Source organism: Cheilinus undulatus, linkage group 9, assembly GCF_018320785.1.
Source record: "Cheilinus undulatus linkage group 9, ASM1832078v1, whole genome shotgun sequence".
Classification (NCBI taxonomy): Eukaryota; Metazoa; Chordata; class Actinopteri; order Labriformes; family Labridae; genus Cheilinus; species Cheilinus undulatus.
The window spans coordinates 21,370,581-21,397,572 of NC_054873.1; the positions used below are offsets into that span (position 1 = coordinate 21,370,581).

Genomic DNA, 26,992 nt, shown 5'->3' on the forward strand with positions numbered 1-26,992 from the left:
TGTGGTAGGATTTTCCTCCACACAAACACCTATTTTCAACTTCATGATCTCAAAAACTGTAAGTTTTCCTTCACATAAATTTCTGGCTTTTAAAGTTAAGAAAACTAAGCCTTTTCCCCTGAATTTAAGCTTTTGAACTTGATTTTTTTTTTTTTTTAATTATTTTTTTAAATCAACAGATACTCTTTTTAATACACCTTGGTAATAGTAGAAAGTTTATACATAGATCTTTTGGCATGAACCTATTAAGGAAGTAGGACTGTTATGTTGGGATTTTGTCCATGAAAAAAATTCAAACTGATGTTCCTGCCAGCTAAATTATAACAGCCATCCATTTAAATACTCAGAGGATTTTATCTGGATGCAAAGCAGATTTGGATAATGTGATCTAATCTGATTATATAATCCTTCTTTTCTTTAAAATAACCTGATTTCAAGATTTGGCCCTATCTGACAGCTTTAATCCTGCTGGACTGCTTTTGAATAACCATGCCTAAGAAGTAGGAAAGCATCAGGAGGTGAAGAACCACCTGTTAACCTTCAGCTGGATCCTGGTTACAAAGGTTTCCTCTGTAGGCTGCAGGCTCACAGGTAAGGAAGTTACATTATTGTCTATGTGGTTTAAATCTCCTCACTCTTTTTGTACATCTTCATTTAATTATTAGCAACTAAACTTGGGTGCACACAAGTAATGTTGAATTTAAAGGTTGGCGTTTTTCCCCTTACAGATATACATATGAAGCTTCTTAACCATCATTACTGTGTTGAAAGTCTGAGTCTTTGTATCTTACCTGAACCTGAGTTTAGTCCATGTCTTTGTTGCAGTGTCCTCTCTGTGTGCCAAGTCAAACTGCCCTGCCAACATAGTATTTAGGTGTAAAACCCACCAACACCACGAGTGTGAACAAACACTGAATAGTGATCAGTGTCCTCTCCGGCCATCTGTCATGTTAGCACACTTTAATGTCCTCAGATAAGAAGTCCTAATCAAAAGTTTACAACACTGATCCAACAATGAATCAAGTTGAACTGATAAAGTTTATTTTTAGACATTTATCAATGTTTACAGTTTGGATACAGGACAATTACAAAAAAAACTAAAATGTAATTTGTTTTACAGTAAAACAGATTCACCTTTTTTTCCAAGTAGTATAAAATTAAAACTGAATCATAACAAAAAAAGACATTAAAAAAAATCATTAAAAGAGATGTACAGGGAAATTAAATACAATGTAGAAAAAATGGTTATGTAAATATTAAGGCATCACCAGGCATGAGTTTATCTAAGCAGAGTATGTGGAAACTTGAACATTGCTCTCAGCTACAGTTACATGCATTTAGTTGCCCGAGTTTGTAGCAAAGCAAGCATTTTTTAAATTCTTCAACAACACAGAGTTTTATGTAGGCAGCCTGATAAACACAAAGTCCTTCATACAATTCCTAAACAAAAAGCTACACATTTCCCCTTTCGGATCAACTCAAACATCAAATTCTTCTACTTCCCTACAGTACAACTGGTGTCGCATTGAAATAAACAAAAATAATCCACATAGCTGCTTCCAAACACTGATTATGAACGCGTAGTGTCTTAAAAAGTAGACCAACATGTTTATGTCTTGGTAGTCTTGTTTCATTAAGTGCTTTGTGCAAAAATAAACAATAAAACAGAATGTGTATCCTTTCTCCTTTACACAGACACAGCTGAGGAAAGCAGCAGCACAGGAGCAAGGCGATGGCTGATGAGCTTTGTGTGAAGGAGTGAACAAAGTTCATAGAGCACAGCAGGCTGTCATTAGTTTGTTTTGGTAAACAGAGGCACATTAAAAAGGGATCTCTTCACTTTCTCTGTTTTAAAGCTGCTACTCTACAGAAAAATGTCAACAGTGATCTTCGAACAGCTGATAGTGCTTCGAACTGGCCATGGCTGGACTAAATGTGTCCTCACAGTAGCAACAGCAGCACAGGTTACCCTTCATAAAAAAAAAAAAAAAAAAAACTTCACTCAGATCTTGGCCTGAAGTAGAATTTAATATTGACTTACAATTTATGCCACTGTAAGCCTTCATACAGCTGTGCATCTGAAAAATAAAAGCCCCATAATAAGCAAACTCTCAGTTTTCAATAATATCAGCTGTACTGGAAAGGCTGATGGAGACAATAATACAGTAAGTGTGTGATATATTAAGGCATCTAACCTTTGGTTACTCATAGTGGCACTTCAATAAATAGTCTTGTATTACGGCAAGCGTATGTTGCTTGTCTTAGACACAGTGTTTTCTAGTTTCTCTCCTTCCCTTACAGCAAGTTTGGATTATCTTCAGCACTTTGATTATAACAGAGAGTGACAAGACATAAATATGAGGCAGGGTTAAATCTGCCTCAGATTTCAGCATGCAGGGAGACTTAGTCTTTCACGTGTGCACTTTCTTTGTCAGCAGATTAGTCAAGAAGTTTGGTGTAGAAGTGAAGCCTCAAGCTCTTAAATAGAACTACAGCAGAGTGATGGTCAGTATCTAAATAAACAAGCAGGACAATCTATTTTACTGTGACTTCTCTTCCTGTGGAGCTGACTGAGCAGCTGCTCGCTGGGCTAGAGACACTCTGACAGCACCTCATGTCTGGGTAAGGACGGATAGATCATAGGTGTGCAGGTACACCCATCCTGGCTGTTTTGGCTGAGCTGGATCTTCAGCTTCTCCACCTCGTAGTCATGGAGGTACTCCTGGACCAGGTAGCGCTCTCTCTTCACTCGAGCCTTGACATCGGAGGGAATGTCAGGAATCAACCAGGCCACAAAGAACTTCACAACGAAGACGACGTGCTGATAAGAAAGAGAGGACAGGGGTTCAGTTTTACTTAAATTTGAGAACCATAGGGAGATAAAAAATCTCCACCAGGGATTTTTATTTTCCACTAAATGTGTTTTTGTGGTGCTGTTAGGAACACAGTGTTCTGATTTTACCTCCATGATGATGATGAAAGCCAGCTTGGCAGCTATAATGTGCCAGAACTGCATGGTGTGGGAGTACTGCTTCTCATGGCCTGGAGGGTAGCGATAATCACGATACCTACAAAAAATGGAGACGAGAGATTGAAAGGGAATAAAAACTCTGATACTGTGGCACAGGGACAGAAACCCTAATGATAAATACGGCCGCACTTAAACGTTGCAACTTGTACATCAGTTACCACACAATAATTGTCATTCAGTTATTTTGTCTAAAATTTTAAATCATTAATTGATGACACCAAGTCTTGTATCCTACCACCCAGAGGGTACACTTTATTGAACTGAACAACTTAATTCACTAGTTGCTTTGGTTTTAACTAACAAACATCTGGTAATTTTATACAATTTAAAGCAAGGGTCATCACCTACATAGGTAAAAGGGCCAGCTTTTCCTTGACAGATGCTGTGGGAGCCAGACTCTCAAACAAAGTAAACCGAATAAATATTTTGGTCTAATTAACTTATTTCTGTTCAAATGTTTTCATTTTCTTTAAAATGAGGCAGTAACACATTTTATGTGTGGGAACAATATTGTTAGTCCTTCAGCCATAATTTTCAACCTTTGTTAAAATCTTTGAAATCATGTTTAATTTTCAGTGGGTAGACTATTCCACAGTTTTGCTCCTGTAACAGAGAAGGCTGGTTGTCCAGAGAGTTTTTGTGCATAGGGATGTGACAGTTACCATCTACTGAAGTGCGTGTATTAGCCCGATTAGAGTCCTGATATCTCATACTTTAAGTCAATGAAATAAACACTGTTTTATACTTTATTTCAGGTAATAATTCTCGGTTTTGAATGAAGACTTTAACTTTCAACAGAGCTATTAACCATAATTCTACTTCTACTTTAAACTGGACAAAGGATCAGATTTTTTCAGGCACAGCAGTTATATTATACAAACATTAAGGTGGCTGCATGTAATCAATGTTTCTGTTTTAAAATCCCACTCACCTGCAGGCTGTGATGGAGCTGTTGAACCAGAGAGGGTTCTCCCCATCCTCAGGCCTATTGGCCAGCGGGATCTCAGAGATGTTAAACACAGACAGGCTGTTGTTTATGTAGCCCTTCATATTCATCTCCCCGTCTGGCTGATAGGCGTACATGTAAACGAGCCGAGGGATCATATCAGAGGTGAAGGCCACGATGAACGCCTGGAGAGCAGGGAAAAAAAAAACAGTTTGAAAATCAAAACAAACATGGACAAAAAACAAAGGCTTGGTCCGAACAGCTGTTGTCCCTACCGCTATGCCCTACTCCTATGTTTTGCATGTGCTCTTCTTGGGTAGCCTATCCATATTCTTGTTGGAATGTCTGGCTACGGTGAATTGCGAAGGGTACATGGCCCTTTAAACAGAGATTTTCAAGAGGCATGCTCCAAACTGAATGTTATGGCAATATCAAAATTCCTTCGAAATTATTGGCAAGAAGACTGCTGAAGTAACAAAAGAAATGTCCAGTACATTATGGTAATTCCATATTGAATAAGCATGTAAAAACCAAATAAAAGAAGACGGCATACTGGAAACATCAGATAGTGTAGTCCTGTCTGTTCATGTAAATGTTGTTGACAACTACCTATGACTTATCTTGAATGGCTGTCCTATTCTGTAGGACCACTACCCCTTGTACCTCTGATCCTAGGAACAAGGGGTCACTTAAAAACAAAGATTAGGGGTAAAAACTAGAAATGTGACTGTGCCTAAGTAACGATTAGACATACATGCAGCCCAGTACTCACATTTGTGACAACAGAGAGGACAGCCATCCCGTTAAGGATCTCCTGCCAGGCTCCTATGCTGTGGGCTTTTGCTGCTACAGGACGTCTGAACTGTGTGGTGAGCTTCCAGGCATCCACTCTCACCTCAATTATGTTGTTTATGAGAGCCAACAGGGGTGCCAGGGGGAAGGAGGCAACAAAAAGGGTGATGAAACCAAATTGGATCACTGGGACACAGACAGGAGTGAAGTTAGTAAGACACGAAAGAAAGAAACAGTACCATCTGCAGAATCTCAGGCGTAACTGCATCTGTCTATTTAGAATTAAATGTTCCTGCATATTCTCAAGCTTTACTGCATTACTGTTAAGAGTTTTTATAGTTCTGTAGTTTTTGCTTTTTTGCCTCAGTAAAGAGTCTTAGCTGTTATTGGATTCCAGTTTGATGGTCTTGACTGCAGACTATCTTGTCACAGTACTACAGATGGACCACTGCATGTGCTGAATGTTTACCCATTTCCAGGTACTCATAGAAGAGGCCCAGTTGTCCAAAGCCCTGCAGGTCATGGTCCTGCTCCCAGCGGCTGTACAGACTCTCTGGGTGGCTTCGTGCTTTTCGGCTGCCCCACCAGTTCATCAACCACCTGAAGGCCACAAGAGGGCGATGGAGAGCTTTAGAACTACACAACTGAAATGCATAATGTGCACTGAGTTGCAATTAACTCAAAACAATGACTTATTTCTGTGCTTGTTCTGATTCAAAACTGGCTGATGCAGAGGAAGAGCCTGTTTCCATAGCAGAAATTTGTACTGTTGATTTGCTGAAAGTACAGATATTAATACTAACATTAGTGATTTCATTTCATTTCATTTATTTGGATCTCCATTAGCTTTGGCTAAAACCATTGCTACTCTTCCTGGAGTCCGCACCCAACACAATTGTCTTGTCAGTGCAGTACACATGGGACTGATTTTTTTAAGTGACCCTGTTAGCTGTCCACTTTTTCCTTTCCTTAGAGTTTCATGTCTGTTTTTTGTAAACAAAAGACATCTCTATTTTTAACCCTTGTATATCTCCTGTATGTACAGTTAGGAAATATTAGGAAGATACACCTAGCTTGACCTGTAAAGGGCCACCTAAGACAAAGGTAAGCGATTCAAATGTTCACGGATTAGGTTCTGGGCACTCCAACTTTCAGTAGTTTGCACAGATTTTCCTGTAGGAGCTGAATTTGAATCTTCCACACTTGCTATGAGACATCTTTATGGACACACTGACACTGACATAGAATTTCTTATAAATTAATTGGCCAAATTTCTGATAAAAATCCTGGTCTTAAAGATGAACGGAATCTTGGATGGTTGTTTCTGCTGGAGTACTTACGGGACGAGAGCCTCCTGGATGTTGCCCCAAACCTGTTTACCTGTCATCACGATCACCAGCTGGGTGGTTAACTCAATCAAACAGCCACCAGGGTCACACTGGATGAAGACAGGATTTTAGAAGTAAAATAAACATTAAATTCAAGGTAACTAGGTTATTTGCCAGTGCTTTTCTTAACTGATTCAATATATCGGTCACCTCTTCATTCCTCAGTTTGCTCCACTTGCCAAACATATAAGCATAATCTCCAGGATAGCCGACAAATTTGCCCTTGAAGAAAGCCACATAAAAGCAGGAGGAGTAGTAGTTTACAAACTGGAAGAGGAACATCTTCACTGTCAGCTTGTTTTCATACTCCAGGTGGGTCTTGGGGATTTCTGCCAGATAAAAAAGAGATTTTATACACAACTAAAATACAAACCTATATTTCTAAAATGAAAAAGCATTATAAAAACAGAAGACTACTGTAATCTGTTTGCTCTCTTTCTGTTGACCCTCACCCATGTCAGTGATCCAGACAGCCACTCTCTCATACATGAGGTTAAGAACCATGATGATGACAAAGTTGATGCAGGAGGCGGTGACGGAGGTGGCCAACTGCGGTGTGATCAACGGACCAACCACCTGCAGTTGGGTGGTGGGGTTGTCCTTCATGATGCTGGCGAAGGCTGCGTATACCGCCAGGCGGTACGCTATCACCCCAATGATGCAGGCAATAATCAATGAGATCTTCAGGACAGGGACGAGAGTGACAACATGAAAGACAACTACAAGGCAAGTCACATAAACAACAGTACAGCGAACACAGCACACCAATTGTGATGCAAAGCAAACACAAAAGACATATGAATGGAGCAAGCTGAATTATCACCAAAAAAGATGTTAGAAGTTGTTATCATGCTTGAAGTGTGCACACATGCCCTTAGAAAAGAAATCCACCAAAACCATACAATCAGCTCATTCAAATGCTTTAGGTTTTGTTTACAAACATATATATAAAGAGTGATAATATCAAGGCCAGTATGTATAAAGCAGTAACTTCAGTATTACCAGAATTACTAATTGTGCCTAACTTTTATTATTGGGAAACCTGTGATCTTTATTTTTCAATTGTCTTTTTTCTAAACGGTTCAAAAAAACTTGAGAGCTTCTTTGCGTACAGTTTTATACACACTGGCTCTGCTCACATAAGGAGATGTCCTGATACCACTTTTTACCTCTTAATTTACTTCCAATATCTAAACTTAATTACTGGCTGATGCAGAGTACCCCACTACCTCACTATCAGTGTGATGCACCTTAAAGGTCGATACAATAATAATACTTTATAGCATTAAACACCATTAATTCTGGTGTTTCATTATTGTAATTATCTGACCAGATAAGTGATCACCAGGAGTGGAAAGTAACTAATTACAATTACTCAAATTACTGTAATTGAGGAAGGGTTTTTTTTGGTCTTTGTACTTTGTTGTGTACAATTGGAAATAAGTACTTTTACCTCTACCTAAGTAAGTTTTAACCACAGTAACTGTAATTTTTTGTAGTTTTACTTGAGTGCAATACTCGTACTTTTCCACTTCTGTTGACTACATCGTAGCGAATAGAGAGAATGATCCCATTTCACATCCAAAAACAGCAAAAACTGGAGGGCTGATCTCAGGGTTAAACATTTCTGAGTCAAATTTTATCTCTATTCTGAGTGAAATCGTCCATAGTATTAGTTATTTGACAGTTTTGATCAATATTTAGTCCATATAGAGAAGTAGTTTGAGCTAGTTCAACTCTGTAAAGAGTCAGTTGATCTAATCAGTGTCATTTGATCACCCACTGCCATCTTAAATCTAGGGAGATGTGTGGGCAGAGTTACCCATGATGCTCTTTGACAGAGTGTGTAGTTGTGTGTGGATGTTGCCTATTGTACAATGATCCCTCCTGGGTGTATCTGCTCATGTTTCTGGTGGATTGTTGTTGTTTTTGTTGTTTGACACATTTGCACCATGAGTGAAGTTATTGACTGAGTTAGAGAGTTTCCACCTGTGACTTCAGATCCTCCTAAAAGATGCATAGTATCTATCCTAGATCAGTATGATTGCCTTGCTGTGAGTTTGACTCTCTGCTTTGTTCCTCTGGCTTTGTTGCCAGAGGAAACCCACCTTGCCACAAATTTAAAGAGTTACTGCAGCTCTGCCATATCGTAAAACATTTAACACTTTAAAAGTGAAAGCTAACTATATGTAGAGCGGACCAATGAAGACACTTCAAAGTGTTAAATATAACTCTATATGAGTTATATTTAACACTGTCAATTTTGCTGTATATTTTATTTTATTATAGAGCTGTGACTTTACCTGAACAGCCTAGTTGGAGATCTATCCTCTTGTTGTTTTTGCTAAGAGAAGATCATACTTACATGTAACTGTACAACTCCTCAGCAGCTACTCAGTAAACCTCAAATGTAATACTTTTTACTTTTACTTGAGTAGATTTATAGACCAGTACTTTTACTTTTACTTAAGTAAGTTTTAACCAGAATAAGTGTACTTTTTCTTAACCCTCGGATCCTACTATGTCCGTTTTGAGGAAATTCATCATTTTTATCATCATTTTTTTAAGTTGATAGTCACATTTTTATAGATTGAGGCATCAAACTTGGCCAAAGTTATTATTTTTCTTCATATTAAAAACAAAACAAAACAAAAAAACGTGTTGCCCATAGAACTCGATTGACACGAAATAGCTCCATCCATCCTTTTTGTCCGAAATTGGACAAATAGACTTCCATTAAAAACACGTTTTTTGACTGTGTGTCTATGGCACCAAAACAACTTATAGCAACTGTTTCTTTGCAGTGAGTAAAATAAGTATTTTATTAACACCTTTCTGCATGTCCGTTTTCTGGACAAACAAGGACAGATGGAGCTAAAAAATACAAGGGAGCAAGGGTTTTAAGTACACTAGTTGTGTATTTTTTCCACCTCTGGTGATTACAGACATTTGGACTTTCTACCTTCTATGCTACCCTTGCACTGTTGTTGTTTTTGATTTGCTATTATAATTCACCATCAATCAGTTCTTCAATGCCAACTAAAACAGTGGCTCTGGTTGCAGCCATAATTCCTATTTGTACTTAGAGAAGAGGGAAAAAGTAAATTCCGATAAGAGCTTATACATTTAGTTTTCTAGCATCAGTGCATACTTGCTCATAATATACATTTTATGTCCTATCAGAGGCATTTCTGTTCTTGGTATAGACATCAGATCATCTCCAGATACATTACTTAGGTATGATGGTAAAGACAAAATACAGAGTGGAAGATCAGGTATAGATTTACCAAGTATGCCAAAGACACTATGCTCACCCAGAACAGGACGGTGGCTCCAGACAGACATGTGCGTGCACACTTGGTTGTTATGGGTAAGTATGGCTCCATTTCCTAAATAATAATAGGCAAGCAAAGCATGGACACAGGAGTAAGTCATCCATTGTTATATCCTGAAAAGACGTCTCTAAAAGGCCTGGCTCCTTTATCATCACTGGCCTCAGAATCGAGGCAGAGCTAGATCATACAATCAGAGCTCTTTAAGTGTAGGCGTTTTAATCACAATCCAAATCTTTCACCAAGCAGTCTCCTGGTGAAGTCATGCTTTTTCAAAATCATCTCAAGATACTGAGCAACCAGACAGACAGGAGGAAACTCGTGCCCCTGAGTCTTTCCAGAAAAGTCTGTTATCCATACACCACACCGTAACCTCTGTGTCACCAGTTTGACACTACGTAAAGTGCTACCCTTACCCAGAGTATCACGGTGGCCCAGCACACAAACATTTTCCCCACTATATCTGTAGGAGTCCTTTGAAGAACCAACTCCATTTCCTACAGATGGGTGGGATGTGGTCAAAGAAAATTACAGCAAGCAGTTTCTGTTTTTTCACAAGTCTGCGCCTGTAAATTTCACTTAGTAATAATGTTCCAAACCAAAGGGCTCCATCTGACATCGTTTTTTAGTTCAGCAGCTGCCCGATGAGTAACTGGGATAAAGTCAGAACCTCTATCAAATAAATGCATCTGATACCATAATATTTCAAAGCCTACCTTACAGATTATCTTTGTAGAAAAGCCAAAGTAAAGGCATATGAACCTAGAGCTTTATATGTGAACATAATCAAACAGTATGTTAGTCATGAGTCATATCATGAGCACACAAACACCTGAGTGATGCGGTTCAGCTTGCGGTTGGTGCACTTGGTCTCATACTCTGGTCGAAGCTGCAGTTGCTGTTGTTCCTCCTCAAAGTCAACCAGATCCCACTCATACTCGAGACGAGCCTGCCGCCTCTTCCAAAACTCCAGAAAGAGTGTCACTACAGAACAAACAAACCACCAAATGTAAGAAGTCAGAGCTTCCACCATTTTTACCCCCATTAATATGTCTGAGTTTTTATCAAGAGATCTGGCAAGCAAGCTGAGTAATATTGTTTCTGGTTTTGAATTTGAAGGCCCTCGATGAGCAGAGTAAGAAAATGTGCCTTTAAATGAGTCATCACAGTTCTAGATCTATAGTGCCTATTAAAAAGTATTCATCCCCCTGGATGTTTAACCTGTTTACTGACTTTATAAATCAACCACGGTCAGTATAATTTGGCTTTGATTTGGCCACTCTAGAACATTCACCTTGTAGACTTTAAACCATTTCTGTGTAGCATTCGCTGTATGCTTCAGGCCATTGTCTTGCTGGAGAATAAACCTTCTCCCAAGCTATAGTTCTACTGCAGACTTAACAAAATTGCCCTCCATGATTTTCCTATATTTTGCAACATTCATTTTTCTCTCTACCTTTACAAGCCCTCTGGGACCAGCAGCTGAGAAGCATTCCCACAGCATGATGTTGCCACCAACGTGCTTTACAGTCAGAAAGGTATGTTTATGGTGATATGTAATGTTTGGTGTCAACCTAAATAGCATGTTGTCTGATGGCCAAAGAGCACCCTTTCGGTCTCATCAGACCAAAGAACTCTCTCCTGCTCGACCATGGAGTCTCCAACATGCATTTTGGTGAACTGTGGTTGAGATTTGATTTTTTTTTCTTTAAAAGTGGCTTTCTCTTTGCCAATCTCCCATAAAGCTTTAACCTGGGCAAAGGCTGTATGCAGAGTCTCTCCCATCTCAGCTGTTGAAGCTTGTAACTCCTTCAGATTGGTCATACGTGTCTTGGTGGCCTCTCTCACTAGTCTCTATCTTGCACAGTCACTCGGTTTGAAAGGACGGCCTGATCTAGGATTTAGGTGATTATTCAACTGAACTTCGGGGGATGTTAAATGTCACCTTTTCTCCGAGTTGCTGAGTGTTCTTTTGTCTTCATGGTGTAATGGTAGCCAGGAATTCTGATTAAGCAGTGACTGGACCTCCCAGACACAGGTGTCTTTATACTACAGTCACTTGAGGCACATTTACTGCACTCGGGTGAATCTCATTTCACAAACTGTGAGACTACTGGCACTGATTGGCTGGACCTCTGTTGAATTAGGTTAGTCAATTTAAAGGGGGTTAATATTCATGCAGTCAGTTATTTTAGCTTACATATTTTTGTTTAATCTAAATTCCTTTGTAGAAATCAGTTTTCACTTCGACAGTAAAGAGTTTTTTTTTTTTTTGTTTTCTTTGTCAATAAAGCCACATAATATTGAACATGAGTAATCTCTAAAATCAATAACAAGGGTAAAACATCTAAGGGGGTGAATACTTATTAAAAGCACCGTATCACTGGTTTGGAAAAATCCTGAAAGTTTAGATCAGGCAGTTTTACTCACCCCAGATTCCCATAAATATGGCAAAAAACACTGTTGCCACATTGTCAAACAGATGTGATTGCTGAGGAAGAAGACATTTTATGAAAATTGAGACAAAGAAAAAAAGGAATTTCTTGACATTTAGCTACAATCATGATTTAAATGTGGCATATAGTTAAATTGACATGATTCAAAAAGAAAAAAAGCCAGGATGCCTCACCCATGAGGAGTTGCATGTTGAGTTAAGCTTCCAGTAGCCACATTTCTTGTCACACAGTGGGCACATGACAATTTCGCCTCCGATTTCTTCACTACAAATTTCTTTACTGCAGGAAAATCATTTTTTTAATATAATAAACAATACAAGAAATATAAAACACATATTAATTTAAAGACTAACAATAAAGGATTGCAACATTGGGAAAACAGTCACCTCCACTCATTGTCATCAAAGGTGAGGAATCCGTAGACAAAACAAATCGTCCCGACAACCGCTGCAAAAAAAAGCATCTCTGTGTAGAAACCCAGCCAAGCAAAATAAATACCTATCTTCTCCCCATAGTACTTCCTGTTGAAAGAAAATACATTTTCTATAAGTTCCTTTGGTACCACATTTATATGGAATACATATATCAGATATTGGACTACTTGGCTTTAGAGTCTTACCGTACAAGATTGAGAGGCTGCTCCTTGAAGAATGAGCCAAATCCAGCCCAGTATCTGTAGAGATTGTACCTCTCACTTTCGCAGTTTGCATCCCTTGATTTTTTCCAGTATCTACACTGCACACACACAAGAGACACACTTCACCACATTCTTTACAAGGTAAAACATCCTAGAAAATCAACATCTAGAACAGCTTTGAAGAGGAGTTATTGCTTGAAAGTGAAGCATTAACTTCTATTAGATGCATTAAAAAAATGCAGAAAATTTAAAACAATGAGGCTCACATCATGTAGTGGGAAGGCAGAAGAGTAAGTGCCATTGTTAAGTAACCGCTTGATTCCCTTCTTGTCTCTATCTGCACAGTCCTCCCTGGTGTAAGAACAGCGGGACAGGATGTAGTAGACCTGCACAGAGAAAGAGACAATTATGACATAAAGGAAGTGGCAACAGCAACCTCCTTAATTGTTAAGCTTAGACTTAAATATATTTTACTAAAATTGTGAGCTGAAATCATACTGCAGAATGTGAAGACATTAATGTGATTTTAGGCCATGAAAAGATAAGAAAGTTGCAGTCAAAGCATCCTTACTATCCTGTTGCGCGTAGAAGGGGGAAAGAATGTCTCTTTATCATCAATCAGGAAGAAGTCGGACTTGCTCTTGTTGAATGGGGCTGTGAAATAATCCGGCTCAGGATGCATGATGTGCTCTGGCAGACGGAAAGGAGTAGCCAGCCAATTCATGGGCATCTCGCTGTTGTCTGGGATGTCGTTGGCCTTGAATGGCACCTTTATCTTCAGCACGTCTGCGTAGGTGGCCAACACTTCCCACGGAGCGTGAATCTTCACAAAATAAGTCTTCCCATCTTCTGATTCCTATGAAGTGAGACAAATGGAGCTATATCAGATAAATGCTGCTGATTCAGAAACAAAAGTAAAAAGAAGATCCCCGAGAGGATTTCATTTCAATATCAAAACTAACTGTTCTGCAGGTTTTATGTCCACCTTATCCTGGGGGCTCTGCTGTAGATATGATTATGGGTGGAACCCCCACTGATACAGCACAAGTAGGAAAAATGTGTTTCCCTGTGGCTAGCCATTGTTGCTTACCAACAATGTTTCCCATTAATATAGCAAATACTGCTTCATTTTTGAATGAGATATAACTAAACTGTATTAGAAGTTATAGCCTCTTCAATGTCCTGAAAGTTCTGGTACCTGTTCCACCATTTGTTGTTGTACTTAAAATCAGACCGTTTCTTTGAGAGTGGTGTTTTTATTCCCTGATTTCAATCCTTTCTAAATTAATGGAGAATTCCAGATTTACCAACCTGAAAAGGTGAACAACATAAATCATGGCATCAGTAAAACAAACAGACTAATCTGTGAAATATTTAGAATTTCAGAACATCCACGAATGTTCAATGATACTTGATGATTCTTAGTGACCATGCTAACATTTATGTCAAGCTTTAATTAAGCTTGTTTTGAAATAGACAGCAGTGAGCCGTGCTAGCAGTTTGTGTTTACAATGCATGTACTTCAAAGCAGAGACTATTTTAGTGAAAGTACAGTTACTCTGGTTACAACTTCCTTATGTCGAAGTAAAAGTACTGGACTATCAATCTACTCGAATAACAGTAGATTTAATTCATTTGATTTTTTACTCAAAGTACTGAGCAGTGACTAGCTACTTTTGATTTAGCGACTCACAAATTTAGCTTCCACAGTAAAATATGATCTTTCCTAAATGTGCAATAACAATATTATATGGATGTCCAGGCAGACTGATTTTTATGATTTGACTTAACCTAATTTGATTTGGGATGACATATTGGACCATTCTCATGCTATGTGCTTTCACAACACATGACTGACCCTCATGTGTTGTGAAAGCCAAACAACTGGCAATTTTCTTATTGGTCTTGTCGGTTTCGCTTTTAGTGTTTATTCTTTTACTCAGTGCTTGATGCTTTTTCAAATGTAGTGAGGTACAAAACTTAACCCAGCTTAAGTAAAAGTGGTGATTTTAAAAAGTAATCAAAAGAGTTCAGGTCCACCAAAAAGCTACTCAGTTACAGTAATCTGAGTAAATGTAATTTTTACCTTTCTACACCTGCTTTAAAGTACTATACTTTCTTTGCCACCAGCTAACAGCACCGCAAACAACACTAAAACTAAAACCCATGTGTGCTGATGTGAGATCTTTACTGGACTGCTATTAAGTAAATAAGGTCATGGCCCACCTTCTTTAACAACACACCACTGACTTTATTACCATGTAAATACTGATACAGAGCTAAAAAGGTCTGCAAAATACACATCTTCATTATTAGAAGTCATTCTATCTTATTGTCCTCTTGTTTATCTCTTTATTTACTTTACTTTACAGGAATGGTGCATGTCAATGAACATTTCTGTAAATATGCCAGAATTAGCCAAAAAGCTAGACTATGTCTGAGGTCCCTGGCCAGATTTTATATGTGGCTTCATAAAAGATACAAAATATTACAAGAAAAGGGAAGCGAAGAAAAAAAAACAGAACAGATAGAAAGAGACAGACAGAAGCAGAGGAATAATCATGTTTTCCAGTAAAAAGGGTATCAGATGACATTAGCATGTTTTGTTTAATCTTTGAATGCTCTAACTTTCAGAATTAGCATCTCATTACAATGGAAAATGCCAATAAGACAGAAAACAACAAAAGTTAGACCTAGAATTCATGCAAAATATCACAGGGGCTAGGAATTGCACGATAAAAACAAATATGAGAGCCAAACTGAAAAAATACTTCAGCAAAACATTTCACAGCTTTTTTGAGTTAAGGGGACCAACTTAATACTTTAAATTGCCACTTAAATGACTAAACCTGCTCATAGCTAAAAACGGTGAGTTGGCAGAAAATTTTAAAATTAGTTGGCTCATCCTAAGTACTTGAGTTAATATTTAAGATGCCCCTCCCCCAAAAATGTTATCTTAAATCTATATGTTTATTTGGTAGACATCCTTCACAGTTTAAAAACTCAGTACAATGTGTTGTGTCATCTATTTTAGTGCACCCAATTCATCCTCATTTGTTCACTCAACATTAACCAAGTTGGATTTTCCCAGTGTTGGTTTGTAAAACCTTTTTTTCTTTATTTGTCATCATAAAATCAGGAAGAATTAAAAAATAATGATAAAATAATGGGCACAGGGGGCCTAGTGGTTAGGTCAAGTCCTATGTACATGAGCGGCGCAGGTTCAAGTCAGGCCTGTGGCTTGACTCTATCCTCTGTCCTCCTCTCTGAGTAAAGGCATAAAAAAGCCCCAAAATATATCATTAAAAACACTTAAAAACAATAGACCAGACATGGGATATAATTTGCATCTGTTAAGTTTTTGTGTGCTGTATTTCCTTTTTTATAAGACAACAATGTCTCAAGATTCCTACCATTTTATCTTCTGTCTCCAGCTCCAGGCCGACTTTCTCAAGATTTGACTCGTACACCTTCCTCCTTTCCTTTAGAAGAAAAACAAAGCAAATACAAAAATACTTATTCATGTGATAAAAATCTTTCTTTTGTCAAAGTTTAACAGTAAAATCTGTTATAAAACAAATAACACAAAAAAATGTTGCCTGAATACTGGTTGAACTTCATATATAAAAACTATGAGCAGAAATGTAAATGTAAAGAAGTGTCCAGTATCTAATACATGGTGTGTAATAATTGTATGATATACAACTAAAATAATGTTGAACTCTGAAAATGAGAGATCACATAAAATTTACAGTGAAAAGTTAGAAAGAAACAATAACAAACATCCAAAAGATGAAGTCAGTCAGTGAAGCATGTTTAAGTGATGAAAATTAAACAGGTAATGATTAAACTGTTAAGTGCCAGTAAAATCAGTTAGCTCAGTACTTTGAGCAGCAGTCAAGCTGTGTAAACAGGTAGTGAAAATTACCTGTGTTTAATAAGGCATAACTTTACACCATATGCTGCTTTCATAAACTGGCACATAGAGGTAACCATCCATGTCATCAAAATCATCGCCCCCTTGTTAAGAGCTAACATTTACAGTCTTATTTCATCCCCCATGAGGACAATTCACAGGAACAGGCCTCATGTTTGCCCTTCCTCATACAGTGGAAAGTATGAGCGATTTCCTGACCAGGCCAGAGGTCTGAGCATTGACTCACGGCCAAGCTTAGCTAAATGTGAGTCTGCTGAGACAAAATGCCTCATACCAGAGGGCTGGTGACACATGGATGTCAAGACTAACAGCCTAGTATCAAACTGAGCGGCTTTCAGCTGATAAAGAAACAAAGCCAGGAAAAGACATGTAGCCTACATCAGCATTAAAATACTTCAAATGTAATCTGAAAAGAGGGTTGTAAGTTTGTCTCTAGATGTGACTTTCTCAGAAAAACTCTTGAGAGGATTAGGAGTTCAAGATGAGCAAAACAGTTTGTATAACTTCATCAGTGTTGTGGTATTTAGGGTATGCCACGGACTCACACTGTGAACTTTGAGGATTTCCTGTAAGAACAACTTTTAACGTTTCAATCGAAAAAAATGGAAACAATATTATTTAATTTAGGATTTCAATATAATTAGCTCTTGTCAAAATATATAATAATTCTGCCATGCTGCTGGAAGTAACACAAATAATGAAGTCATGACTCCAGACACAGATGGCTGCAGTGAGTCATACGTGGAAATGAAACTAGGATTAACAGGACTATAAGCTTGTCTTACCAGTTTTCTTTCACCATCTTTATCGTCAACATAGGACAGGACGAAATCAATCCTGCGCTGTCCATCCCGGAAGAACACGGAGTCTTTACTTTGTTGCTGTTTGTCAATCTATAATGAGATAGAACAGAAGGAACAACATTTATACCAACACATAAAACATTAGTTCAGCAGCCTTTGAATGCATCCACCACAGCAGCCCAGCAGACAGTCAAGTTATGCGTCGGTGGCTAACAGCAAACCCAAAGAACAAGGCCTCAAATCCACATCAAACAACAAATACTGATTACCATGTTTACACTCCAAACACAGGCAGCAAAATGCAGCAGCTGTGAGTACTTTCATGGTGCTCATTACTTCTTTAAGATAAGAATTTGGGCTTTTGAGGAAATCTTTGTTATGTAACAGACTGATATCCACATAATCCTATGAGATCTCTGATTTCCTACAATATTACTTCTCACTGAAAAAAACAAGACTGGCAAGAGCACTAGAACGTGGAAAGCACTCTCCACACAACAGGAGCATAAAGCAGCCTTATCAGGCCAAACACTGCAGCATTTTCTTGTGCTTTTCTCTGTAAACCCTCAGTCCACAGTGTCTAAAACCTGTATTAGTGGCTAGGAAATTCCAAGCATGCATGTATCAGCAGAAACTAGCCTTCCAGTGGTCTCTTTTTCAGTAACAAGGCTAAAGAGTGATGAACTACACAGGAATGCTTTAAGAGAGGAAAGGAGGGCATGACTGCTTCATGTAGCTGCTTCAGCTGCTCAGAAAGCTAAAAATAACCACGTGCCATGAACCCCTGTCTACCCAACACATCACAACAGTGACAACCTACACAGGACTGCAGACAATTCAGAGAAGCAGCACAAAAACTACATCATGGTGCTCAGCCACATCACATGGCTGCAGGACTGTAGGTCTGAAGGAGTCTGCCTGTTCCACCAGCACAACACTGTGTTTGAACAGAGAAAGAAGCAGTACTTCACCTCCATAGCCATCTTCCTTTCTGGTTATGATGCATCAGCGGAAGCACTCGCAGCCTGATAGGACAAAATTGCCTTTCTCCGGGGAGCAGTGTCCGGCCTTGAAAGCCCTTCTTCTCTCTCTCTCTTTCCACTGATCCCCCAGGCCAGAGGAGCTCCATCCACTCCACACACCCCCTAAGACAAGCCCTTACTCGCTTACTTACTTACTCGCTTACTTACTCACGTCCAGAAAAGAGAGAGTATGAGACAAGGGAGAGGAGGAGAGATACTAGGAGAGAGCATAGGGGGGACTCTGAGAGATGACATCAGCACGAGGGATGGCATAGCTACTGCCAGCTAGCTTGCTAATGTAATAAGAGAGCAGCATTGGAAAACAGAGGCGGCATCACTAGACTGTACAACACTGACACTCTGCAGAGTAACAACATCAGTCCGGAGGCATGTAGTTCAATAACTCACATAAAACCTCGGCTGAAAAGAAAGCTTAACGTGGTTAAAATATTGTCTTGTAAGGCCAAACTCCAGTCAAGAAAAAACTGATAAATAGCGCATAATCTCCACATTGTGATTGATTTTTCGTAACTAATCGATGAAACATTCTGGAGAGTTACTTACAACAACAGCGTTCAAAGTGCAAATGAGATACAGTAACTATTGCAGGTAAATAAAGGCAATGATCCACTCTAAAAGCTGTTTCAGCTCTAAGGCTTGATCTGCCTAACTGCTACAAGCATTTTTGTTTACTTGTTCCACCTTTCAAATGTTTTCCCATCCAAAAATAATATAAGCATATTAACCTCTGGACTGGATTGCCTCAGAGTCTACATCGGGCCATGTTAAACATGGCAGGGTGGATGCTTTCTTAAACTGGGACGTCGTTGCACAGACTCTCTAATTTTCTGTAATTACAGATTAGCTGTATGGAATCAGTGCATCTGCCACTGCTCATAGAGTTGGTAAATGCCACAACTCTCTATACATTTACCAACTAAACCCTAACTACTGGGTGTTCAGATACATAAATGCCTTTTATCTTAATTAAGGAGGGTAAATGTGAAACATGGTGTAAGATAAATGGGCTACCAGTTACAGGGAGAGGTTTCTGTAAGTAGTACCTCCACAGCTTTGTTTTTTTTAGGGCGGCTAAAGGAGTTTAAAATAGATCTGGTCATGTTTTTGATTCAAATATATCACAGCTACTGTATCATAACCCAGAATCCTCTCTTCACCCCATGCCTCTCTTGACATCAACTCTGTTGTCTATCATTATTCTCTACTCCTCTCACTCTCTAATATGCACAGGTCCACAGGATCTAATGACAAGAGTTCAACTCTCTTCTCTTTTTGTTGCTTCATTACATTGCAGACATTCAAATATATAGTTTTAGCAGTTTTAAGCAAACAACATTTTATTTAGTATTAGGGCTATCAAATGGTTTACTTATTAAATGCGGTTAATCTCAAATTTTGGTTAACTGGAATTAATCTCCCTTTTTGTCAATTTTTTGAGAGTTTACTTTAAGTAAGCTATTTAGTACTTTAAGTACTAAATAGCTGCTGAGGAGTTGTGCTGTAAAATGTGATCTTACTTATCATGGCAAGAAAAAAAAGAGAATAGATCTCCAACCAGATTGTTCAGGTAAATTCGTAGCTTTTTAATAAAGTAAAATAAAGTCAAATGTAGGACTTTAAGTTGGTTCACAGAACACAGAGTCAAACCCAATGCAAAGCAATGCAGGCTGATTTACTAAGTGCCCTTTAGGATCACTTAAATTCACAGGCGGGAATGCTAACTCAGTGTTTAACTTCACTCATGGTGCAAATGTGTCTCACATCACAAAACACAAAAATCCACCAGAAACATGAGCAAAAGAACCCCACTGTAAATTATAATAAAACACACCTAAACACTGCACCAAAGTGCATGATGGGTAACTCAGTCCACAAATTCTCCGGGATTTAAAATCCTAGTGGGCGGAGATTAGACCAGTTGACTCTATACAGAGTTGAACGAACACTGGTGGATCAAAACTGTCAAATAATTCCAACACTGAAGACCATGTCGCCCAGAAATGGGAACTTGTGCTGGATTGAAAAGGAAGTAAAGGAACTGAAAAAACTGACTGATTATAAAAAGTGTCTGTGAGAGCTGTCTGTGAGGTTTTTTAAAGTGAAATAGGACACTGGGGAGTAGTGGTATACTTCTTTTACATTACTGTGGCTATAGTCCAGGACTCCAGGGGGCCAGCTCCGGGGCTGGTGAATCAAGAACAAACTGCACAAAGCTGCTAAACTTCATAGGAGTATCGATGCTTTAAGATGGTTTACGTAATATGCTTTGTATATCAGACCTTGAGACGGAGCAGATAGTGGGGAAAAGGACATCATTTATGCAGCTAATTGCTGCTAGGCCATCTGGGCATTATAAATCAAGATATTGTTATTTTGAGAATCAAAATGTTTCCCATTTATTTACATAATTACCTGTTTTGCCATAGTTTGGGCTCCCCTGCTGTAGGGAGATGCTGCAGTGTCTCAAACAAAGTGTGGTGAAATGGAAAATAAAGCATTAATCACTTTAATTTTAAAAAACATGTTCTAAATGTGGACCTCAGTTAACTGTGATTAATGCTGACAGTCATAATCATTATCAAAACTAAATCAATGTTTTTGTGACGTCTTGATCCCAGGATTTTACTGTAGCTTTAATCCATTACATCCCCAAATGTTATGATTTTCTTCAGGGCTAAAAAAAGGAGTATGAACGCTATAATTCTAAGACTTACAGAAAGTGGTTTGTGGTTCTGTAAGACTCTCTTAAAGTTCACATTGACAACAGTGTAGAAATGTAGTTTAAATATCTCTCAACAAGAGGGCTATACGCTCAGCTCATGTTTCTATTCTTCATTACCAAGGCAATTAATAGACCTGCAGCTGCCTCCCCTCTAAAACGCCTTCATGTATTCCCACTCAAACTGAAATGCTGCTTTTTGTTTGGTTCCTAAATAAATGCTGTTGTTCTGACGTCACTTCTTGTAACACAGGCAACAAGCTGTTTCAGAAAGACCACATTTTAGAGAAGAAAGAAGGAAAGAAAAACCTGCAGTACAGCCACATGATTACAGCATTGACTGTTTACACTTATAAAGGACAGGCGCGTAAAAAAAAAACAGCTAGGCAGACAAATTTGCAGTATAAAGCCTGTGTACTTTTGTAGGTGTGAACTTTAATTATGCTACAACACCAGCACACTGTTGATTTCTGCCCAGTGAAGCAGACAACTATCACAGGTGAGAAAAAAGCAAGATCAGGACCTTTTCCATGTTTAATGAACTCTCATGATGCAACACACAGCGCATGCTGCCATTTTTCCATTACTCTCTGCAGGAAACATAAAAGACATGCTCTCTTGAAGTCAACATCAGCTCTCTACTTATTGATTTCATCTCCCATGTCAGCGCTTTTCTCTGCATATCTTATGTGGACTAAGAGCTCAACATTGAACAGACTCCTGAAGAAGGTAATAAAGGCAGGCAGACATATGCATAGATTGCATCACATCAAAAGCCTGTTTTACCATGCCATACCCTGGAACGAAACTTCAGGAAAAGTGCCCGCTTTCTTGCCAGCTGTGGAGGAACCGAGTGGATAGTGAGGGAAAGCCTACAAACACAACAAAGTCAACACCATACAGCTAAATCTGTAGCTGCAGTAATACTGAGGATATCCAAACTGACAGGCACACTTTTATTATGTGTGAACACAGTTACAGGTTATGCTCATAACACTCTAAATGTGTTATATATCAGGCATAAACAGGTCTTTCTCAGTTACAGAGTTTAATATTTTAACAAAAACACGCAGACACTGACACACCAGCATGCATCTGTTCTGGACTGGTGTCTTACCCCAGTCAAATCATCAATACGCTCTAAGGTCTGGGTCTCAAACGGCGGACTGTCACTGTGGTCAGAGGGGGCCAGCGAGACCAGGCTGGTGTTTAGAGACTCACAGGTCTCTACACTGACATCAGGCATTACAGGAGACTTTAAGTACAGCATGGCAGATGGAGAAATGACAGAAGTATGAATGTTATCTCTGACTCATGAAAATTACATGCCGTAAACTACTACTGTAAAAACGAACGTTATTCTAAATCTGAGGCTATTAGCTTTCACTCAGCTAAAATACAGAAGCTAAACTCTCCTGCTGTCGACTGTGGATTTAATGGGAAAACCAGAAGGAAGGGAGGAACTCTAAATCAAGCATTTGACTGGTACACAATGAACTTCCTGCTACCATGTTTACAAGCTACACTAGAAGTTGAGATTTGATTCTGTCAAAAAGAAATATGTCTTGGAAAGCTTAGCAATAAACAAAAACATGGATGTGTTTTAATGTAGCCTCATTATTTTTAAACAGTCAAATAATATGCAAACAATTCAGTTGAATTTGTGCCAACATGAACAATAATGTGGGATGTTATGAGATCATCTCTTGAGATCTGTATGAAAATAACCTCTCTACATAACCAAGGTAAAAGAAAATGCTTTGTAGAAATATATGAAGGTGGTGAGTGAATGTAAACATGGGGTGAGTTTGGTGTTTACCCCTGATTGTTCCTGCTGGGATCCTGAGCCGGATGAGCCATGTTGGTGGTAGCCATTAATGTCATCTGCAACACAGACACAAAGAAAATTAATAGGGATGCACAGTATTATTGGCTGATGACTGTATCGTCAGATGTAAAAATTTCAGCTGATATTAACAACCACTTTTTTGATTATAAATATCTGCCTGTATCAGCTGTAAATATTGGCTGTACAAAGTTTGTGTCTGTCCTCAAACTTTAAATTGTGTATTTTAAGGACTAAACTCTTAGGTCTGAACTACATTTAATTATTGGTACTGGTTTCACTTAATTTTAAGATCTGCTTATCAGGCAAAAATCAAATATCATGTATCTCTAAAAATTCAACTGATTTAGAAGTGTTTTATGAAAATATTTAAGTAAGGGTTCCTACACACTTTTAAGAATCAAGTCTAAGACTTTATATTCCTTTTTAAGAGCTGAACTGATATAGGAGAATAAGATTTTTTGGTCATAAACACCATTAAAGGCCTTCTTTATATCACTTTTTGGTAAAATAATATTCATTGTGACATATGCAACAATCATACACAAAAAATAAATTAAATTTAAGACCACTTTCTGGCCGTAAATATTTCAAAATCCAATTTAAGACTTCTTAAGGATCTGCAGGAACCCTGTAAGTGGAACAGTGAACTCAAGACACCCAGGCTGGTGGCAGTAAAGTTGCGTCTCTTGCCTGCGAACAGCTGCCTGACAGGGTTAACAGGAGAGGACCGACACAGAGCCAATGTTGTGGTCTAAATTTGTGCAACATTTTGTGGCAGCACCCTCACGGGCCAGACAGCATGACTTAACAGGTTCACTGAGATAGAAAACTCCCCACCATGTTTCTGTGCGTGACCCAAACACTACACGGCAGGAAGTGAGACTGAAAGGTCTGGTAAAGCTTCTTATATATTACTCTAAGTGAAAGTTGACTGTGTGATATCTTCAGAGCTCTGATTCACCTGCCCTTCATTGCCTGTCAAATACAACTAATTCTTGTTCTGAGATAGAAGATTTACATAGTCAAATGGCAGGGCAGGTTGAAAAAACAAAATGGACAAGTACACTGTCATGGCCAAAAACAATACAGCTAAGGAGGGTTAGAGCCTCTGGTTTGAAACAGAAGTACAGCCATCCTAATTGATGGTCTCTCTAAGGTTATATTTAGTCACAGAAAATGTGCTTACACAGGCCTGAAACAAGAATTCAACCCTTGTATTATGCTAAACCTACTCCGTCTCAATGCTACTATGTATAAGGTTTACAAAATAGATGCTAGGGGTTGTAAACTAACATATTTGCGATCACAGCTCCTCCCCAGAGCTAGAGATAGTACTTCTCCTACTGGGTTTTACCACTGCAGATTCCTGATACTTTCTCAAACTAATGTTTAAACCAAAATAAAACCAAACTTGCTGTTGTCCTTTATATAAAGGGCACACTTACTGCTATATTACACTTGTAAATATTTCACAAAAAGGCAGGATGTGGAACTTTAAAAAAAAGGTTACCCACTTGAAAAATCTGAAACAGTACTGGTATAATTTAGAGGAAATGTTGGCTTAAGCTACAATAAGACATGACATCTAATTTCTTGAGTTATATAGGCCTAGTGTTTTTTTTAAACAATGTTTGAGCCAGTGTCTTTTTTTATCAGTTATGACACTGATGTCAAACATGGCTTATTTCACGATATAGTTCTTTCACAGAATCTGAGAATGCCTCTCTAACAGCTGAACATATTTGTTCACAGTAGGACACCATAATGCATCACTCAGTACTAGCCACTCAGCCAGGCCTCAGCCTTCTGCCAGCTAGCTAAGAAGCCTCCACAGTTACAGCTTTGTTCAAGGGAGCAGCTGATCACAGTAGAAATGCCACAAGGCTGCCTCTGTTACTTTTTATTAGCACAGAAACCAAACAGGCATAGGACAGTGCCCGTTGTTACATTTAAACCAGACATATACAGTAAATTAAATATCCTAAGGTGAAAAATACAGCTGATTCATTCTGATAAAACAAAGAACTCTCTCTGAGCTCTTACTTCTTGCTAGTGTGTCTGTGTCAAGCTGTGTATATGTTGTTCTTTTGTGCTACTACTAACACCGGGAAAAGCTGTCAACAGAACTAAATGAGCACTACTTCCAGTTGCTTCACACAGTGGGTGGGTTTTGTCTGATTCTCTATCACAGGAAACCATCGGCCTTCATCCTGTTTATGGTTACAGGTTTCAGGTACACACGTGCAGATATATACTAGACCTGCACAAAGTGAGAAAAACATGCAATGTGTGCTTGCATTGCTCAATATTTTAAAGAGCAATAATCTTACAAATATTAATCTCTATTTCTGTCATTCTTCAAGCTTAAGACAAAACCTGTTGGCTAAATAATATCCCACTGAAACTAAAACAGAATCAAAAAGCAGCCAATTCATCAAGAACTGGAATTTATTTATCACAAGGAATGTGCATCACTTGCTTTGCATAAATACTCTTATTCATCACAACTGCTCTAATTTAACAAGCTCAATCACAAATAAGACAATGTTACATAAATAACATTCATATTAACCTTATAGCGGACCTTAATGCAACAACAATCATAGTCTTAATCTAAGGGCAAACTACAACTTCTAATAGGTTGGTAATCTGTAGGTACAGTGGGTTCATTGTAATTTAATCTGGACAAAGAGCACACAAAGTTGTTAAACTAAGATACCCTTAGCTAAACTTAATCAACTGGAGATAAGAAGCCGAACCATTATATGGTTTGGACTGTATTTCTAATAGAACATAATCTATATAGTCAAAGTCTAAAAAAGAGCACCATTGTTCCTCTGTAGTAAAATTATTACAATTTGGATTATTGCAGACATGGAGCTGTCAGTGTGATTAATGGTAAACAGTGTTATCTTCACACACCATAAACATCCAACACCAAGGTAACAGTAACTATAGGTCATGATCCTGCAGTGATCACTCTCACCTCATTCTAAGCTAGACGATTATCATACAATTCTCTCTATTCTGCAGATAAACACAGCACTACTTTGATTCAAAAACACCACTGTTACCAGAGAGCACCCAGTGTGATTCACTCTTCATTCAGCAACACCATAAATGGATAAAGAAACACAGCCTAGTGCAAGTTTGTTTAAAACTCATGTTCAGCCAGAGGCAGAGAGGGGTCCAGGGTTAGTGCTGGTGGATAAAGAGGCTGTCTGCCGGTGACAGAGAGTTTCCAGCAGGCAGGCCAGCTGTCAGTGTGGCTGGCTGTAAGTCACCGCTTCTTTCATGGAAAGAAAGTCAGACTATTAGCTTGTCATGGTGTTTTTAGAGGCGAAGAGTGGATTTTTTTTCCTTTTTTGATAACTTATTTTTTCAACGGTTTCAAGATCTCTTGAGTATAATTGAAGATGATGAAGGTTGTTGTTGCTGGTCTCATAAACACTGTAATTTTCCTGTAGGCCTAGTGCCAAAAAGGCTTACCAGTAGCGGTAAATCTTAAGTTTAATGTGTGCCTTAGCTGAAACTGAGTATGTAATAATGTGTGGGCAAGAAAGTTTCAGTTCCTGTGAACTGTACTTAATATTCTAAAAAGATACTCAAATTTTGCAATGTTGTTTTTTTTGTTAAAATATGCTTTAAAAAAATCAGCTTTGAGGTATTTCACAAGTTTCATGTGATTTTTGAAGTGTTTCTAAAGCTGTTGCCAACATTCAGGCATTTATCAAACTACTTTCAGTCCCCCAGGAGAACACAAACACTGACGAAGACCACATGTTAACACTATAACTAAAAATAAAAGGTGAAGTCAAGTCTTTTTCGCTCACAACTTACCATTGACAGAGTCTGTGGGGCTCATCTCAATCAAACTGTCCCCTCCTGCCCTTCCCGTTATTCGGTGCATTTTGAGTCCTCTGAGTATCCAAGCTTCTCGGTCCTCATGTGCACCGGGATAAACCCAGCCAGACGACTTCTATCTTGCCGTCCCGACCCTTCACAGTCGGCCGGTTCAGAGACGCCTCCTCTAGTAGACTAGACTGCTTGCCAGGGTGC

At 38.6% G+C, this 26,992-nt stretch overlaps 1 protein-coding gene across 5 annotated transcripts; it reads right to left on the reverse strand.

The window, feature by feature from the left end:
- Positions 1–1,019: 1,019 nt before the first annotated feature.
- ano5a (anoctamin 5a) lies at positions 1,020–26,992 on the reverse strand. Of its 5 annotated transcripts, none has more exons than XM_041796700.1 (22): positions 26,774–26,992; positions 22,904–22,968; positions 22,202–22,339; positions 21,881–21,922; positions 17,305–17,412; positions 15,996–16,064; positions 13,154–13,438; positions 12,849–12,968; positions 12,565–12,680; positions 12,332–12,466; positions 12,119–12,224; positions 11,920–11,980; positions 10,322–10,473; positions 9,472–9,546; positions 6,610–6,838; positions 6,308–6,486; positions 6,110–6,207; positions 5,239–5,369; positions 4,750–4,955; positions 3,963–4,162; positions 2,963–3,068; positions 1,020–2,821 (listed from the first exon to the last, which is right to left on the reverse strand). In XM_041796700.1, the coding sequence occupies exons 1-22, from the start codon at positions 26,841–26,843 to the stop codon at positions 2,591–2,593; spliced, it is 2,922 nt and encodes a 973-aa protein (XP_041652634.1). In that variant the 5' UTR covers positions 26,844–26,992; the 3' UTR covers positions 1,020–2,590. The 5 variants fall into 5 exon arrangements, with proteins under 5 accessions (XP_041652634.1, XP_041652633.1, XP_041652635.1 ...); XM_041796699.1 differs by lacking the exon at positions 9,472–9,546 and adding an exon at positions 9,906–9,986; XM_041796701.1 differs by lacking the exons at positions 9,472–9,546; positions 21,881–21,922 and adding an exon at positions 9,906–9,986.

Excerpts from the sequence above, each read along its gene's own strand:
- ano5a (XM_041796699.1), bottom strand. The coding sequence starts at position 26,843 with ATGCACCGAATAACGGGAAGGGCAGGAGGGGACAGTTTGATTGAGATG. Across the intron at positions 22,969-26,773 it reads CCCCACAGACTCTGTCAATG|ATGACATTAATGGCTACCAC; the intron begins GTAAGTTGTGAG and ends TCTGTGTTGCAG. Across the intron at positions 13,439-15,995 it reads TGGAGACAGAAGATAAAATG|GAATCAGAAGATGGGAAGAC; the intron begins GTAGGAATCTTG and ends CTCACTTCATAG.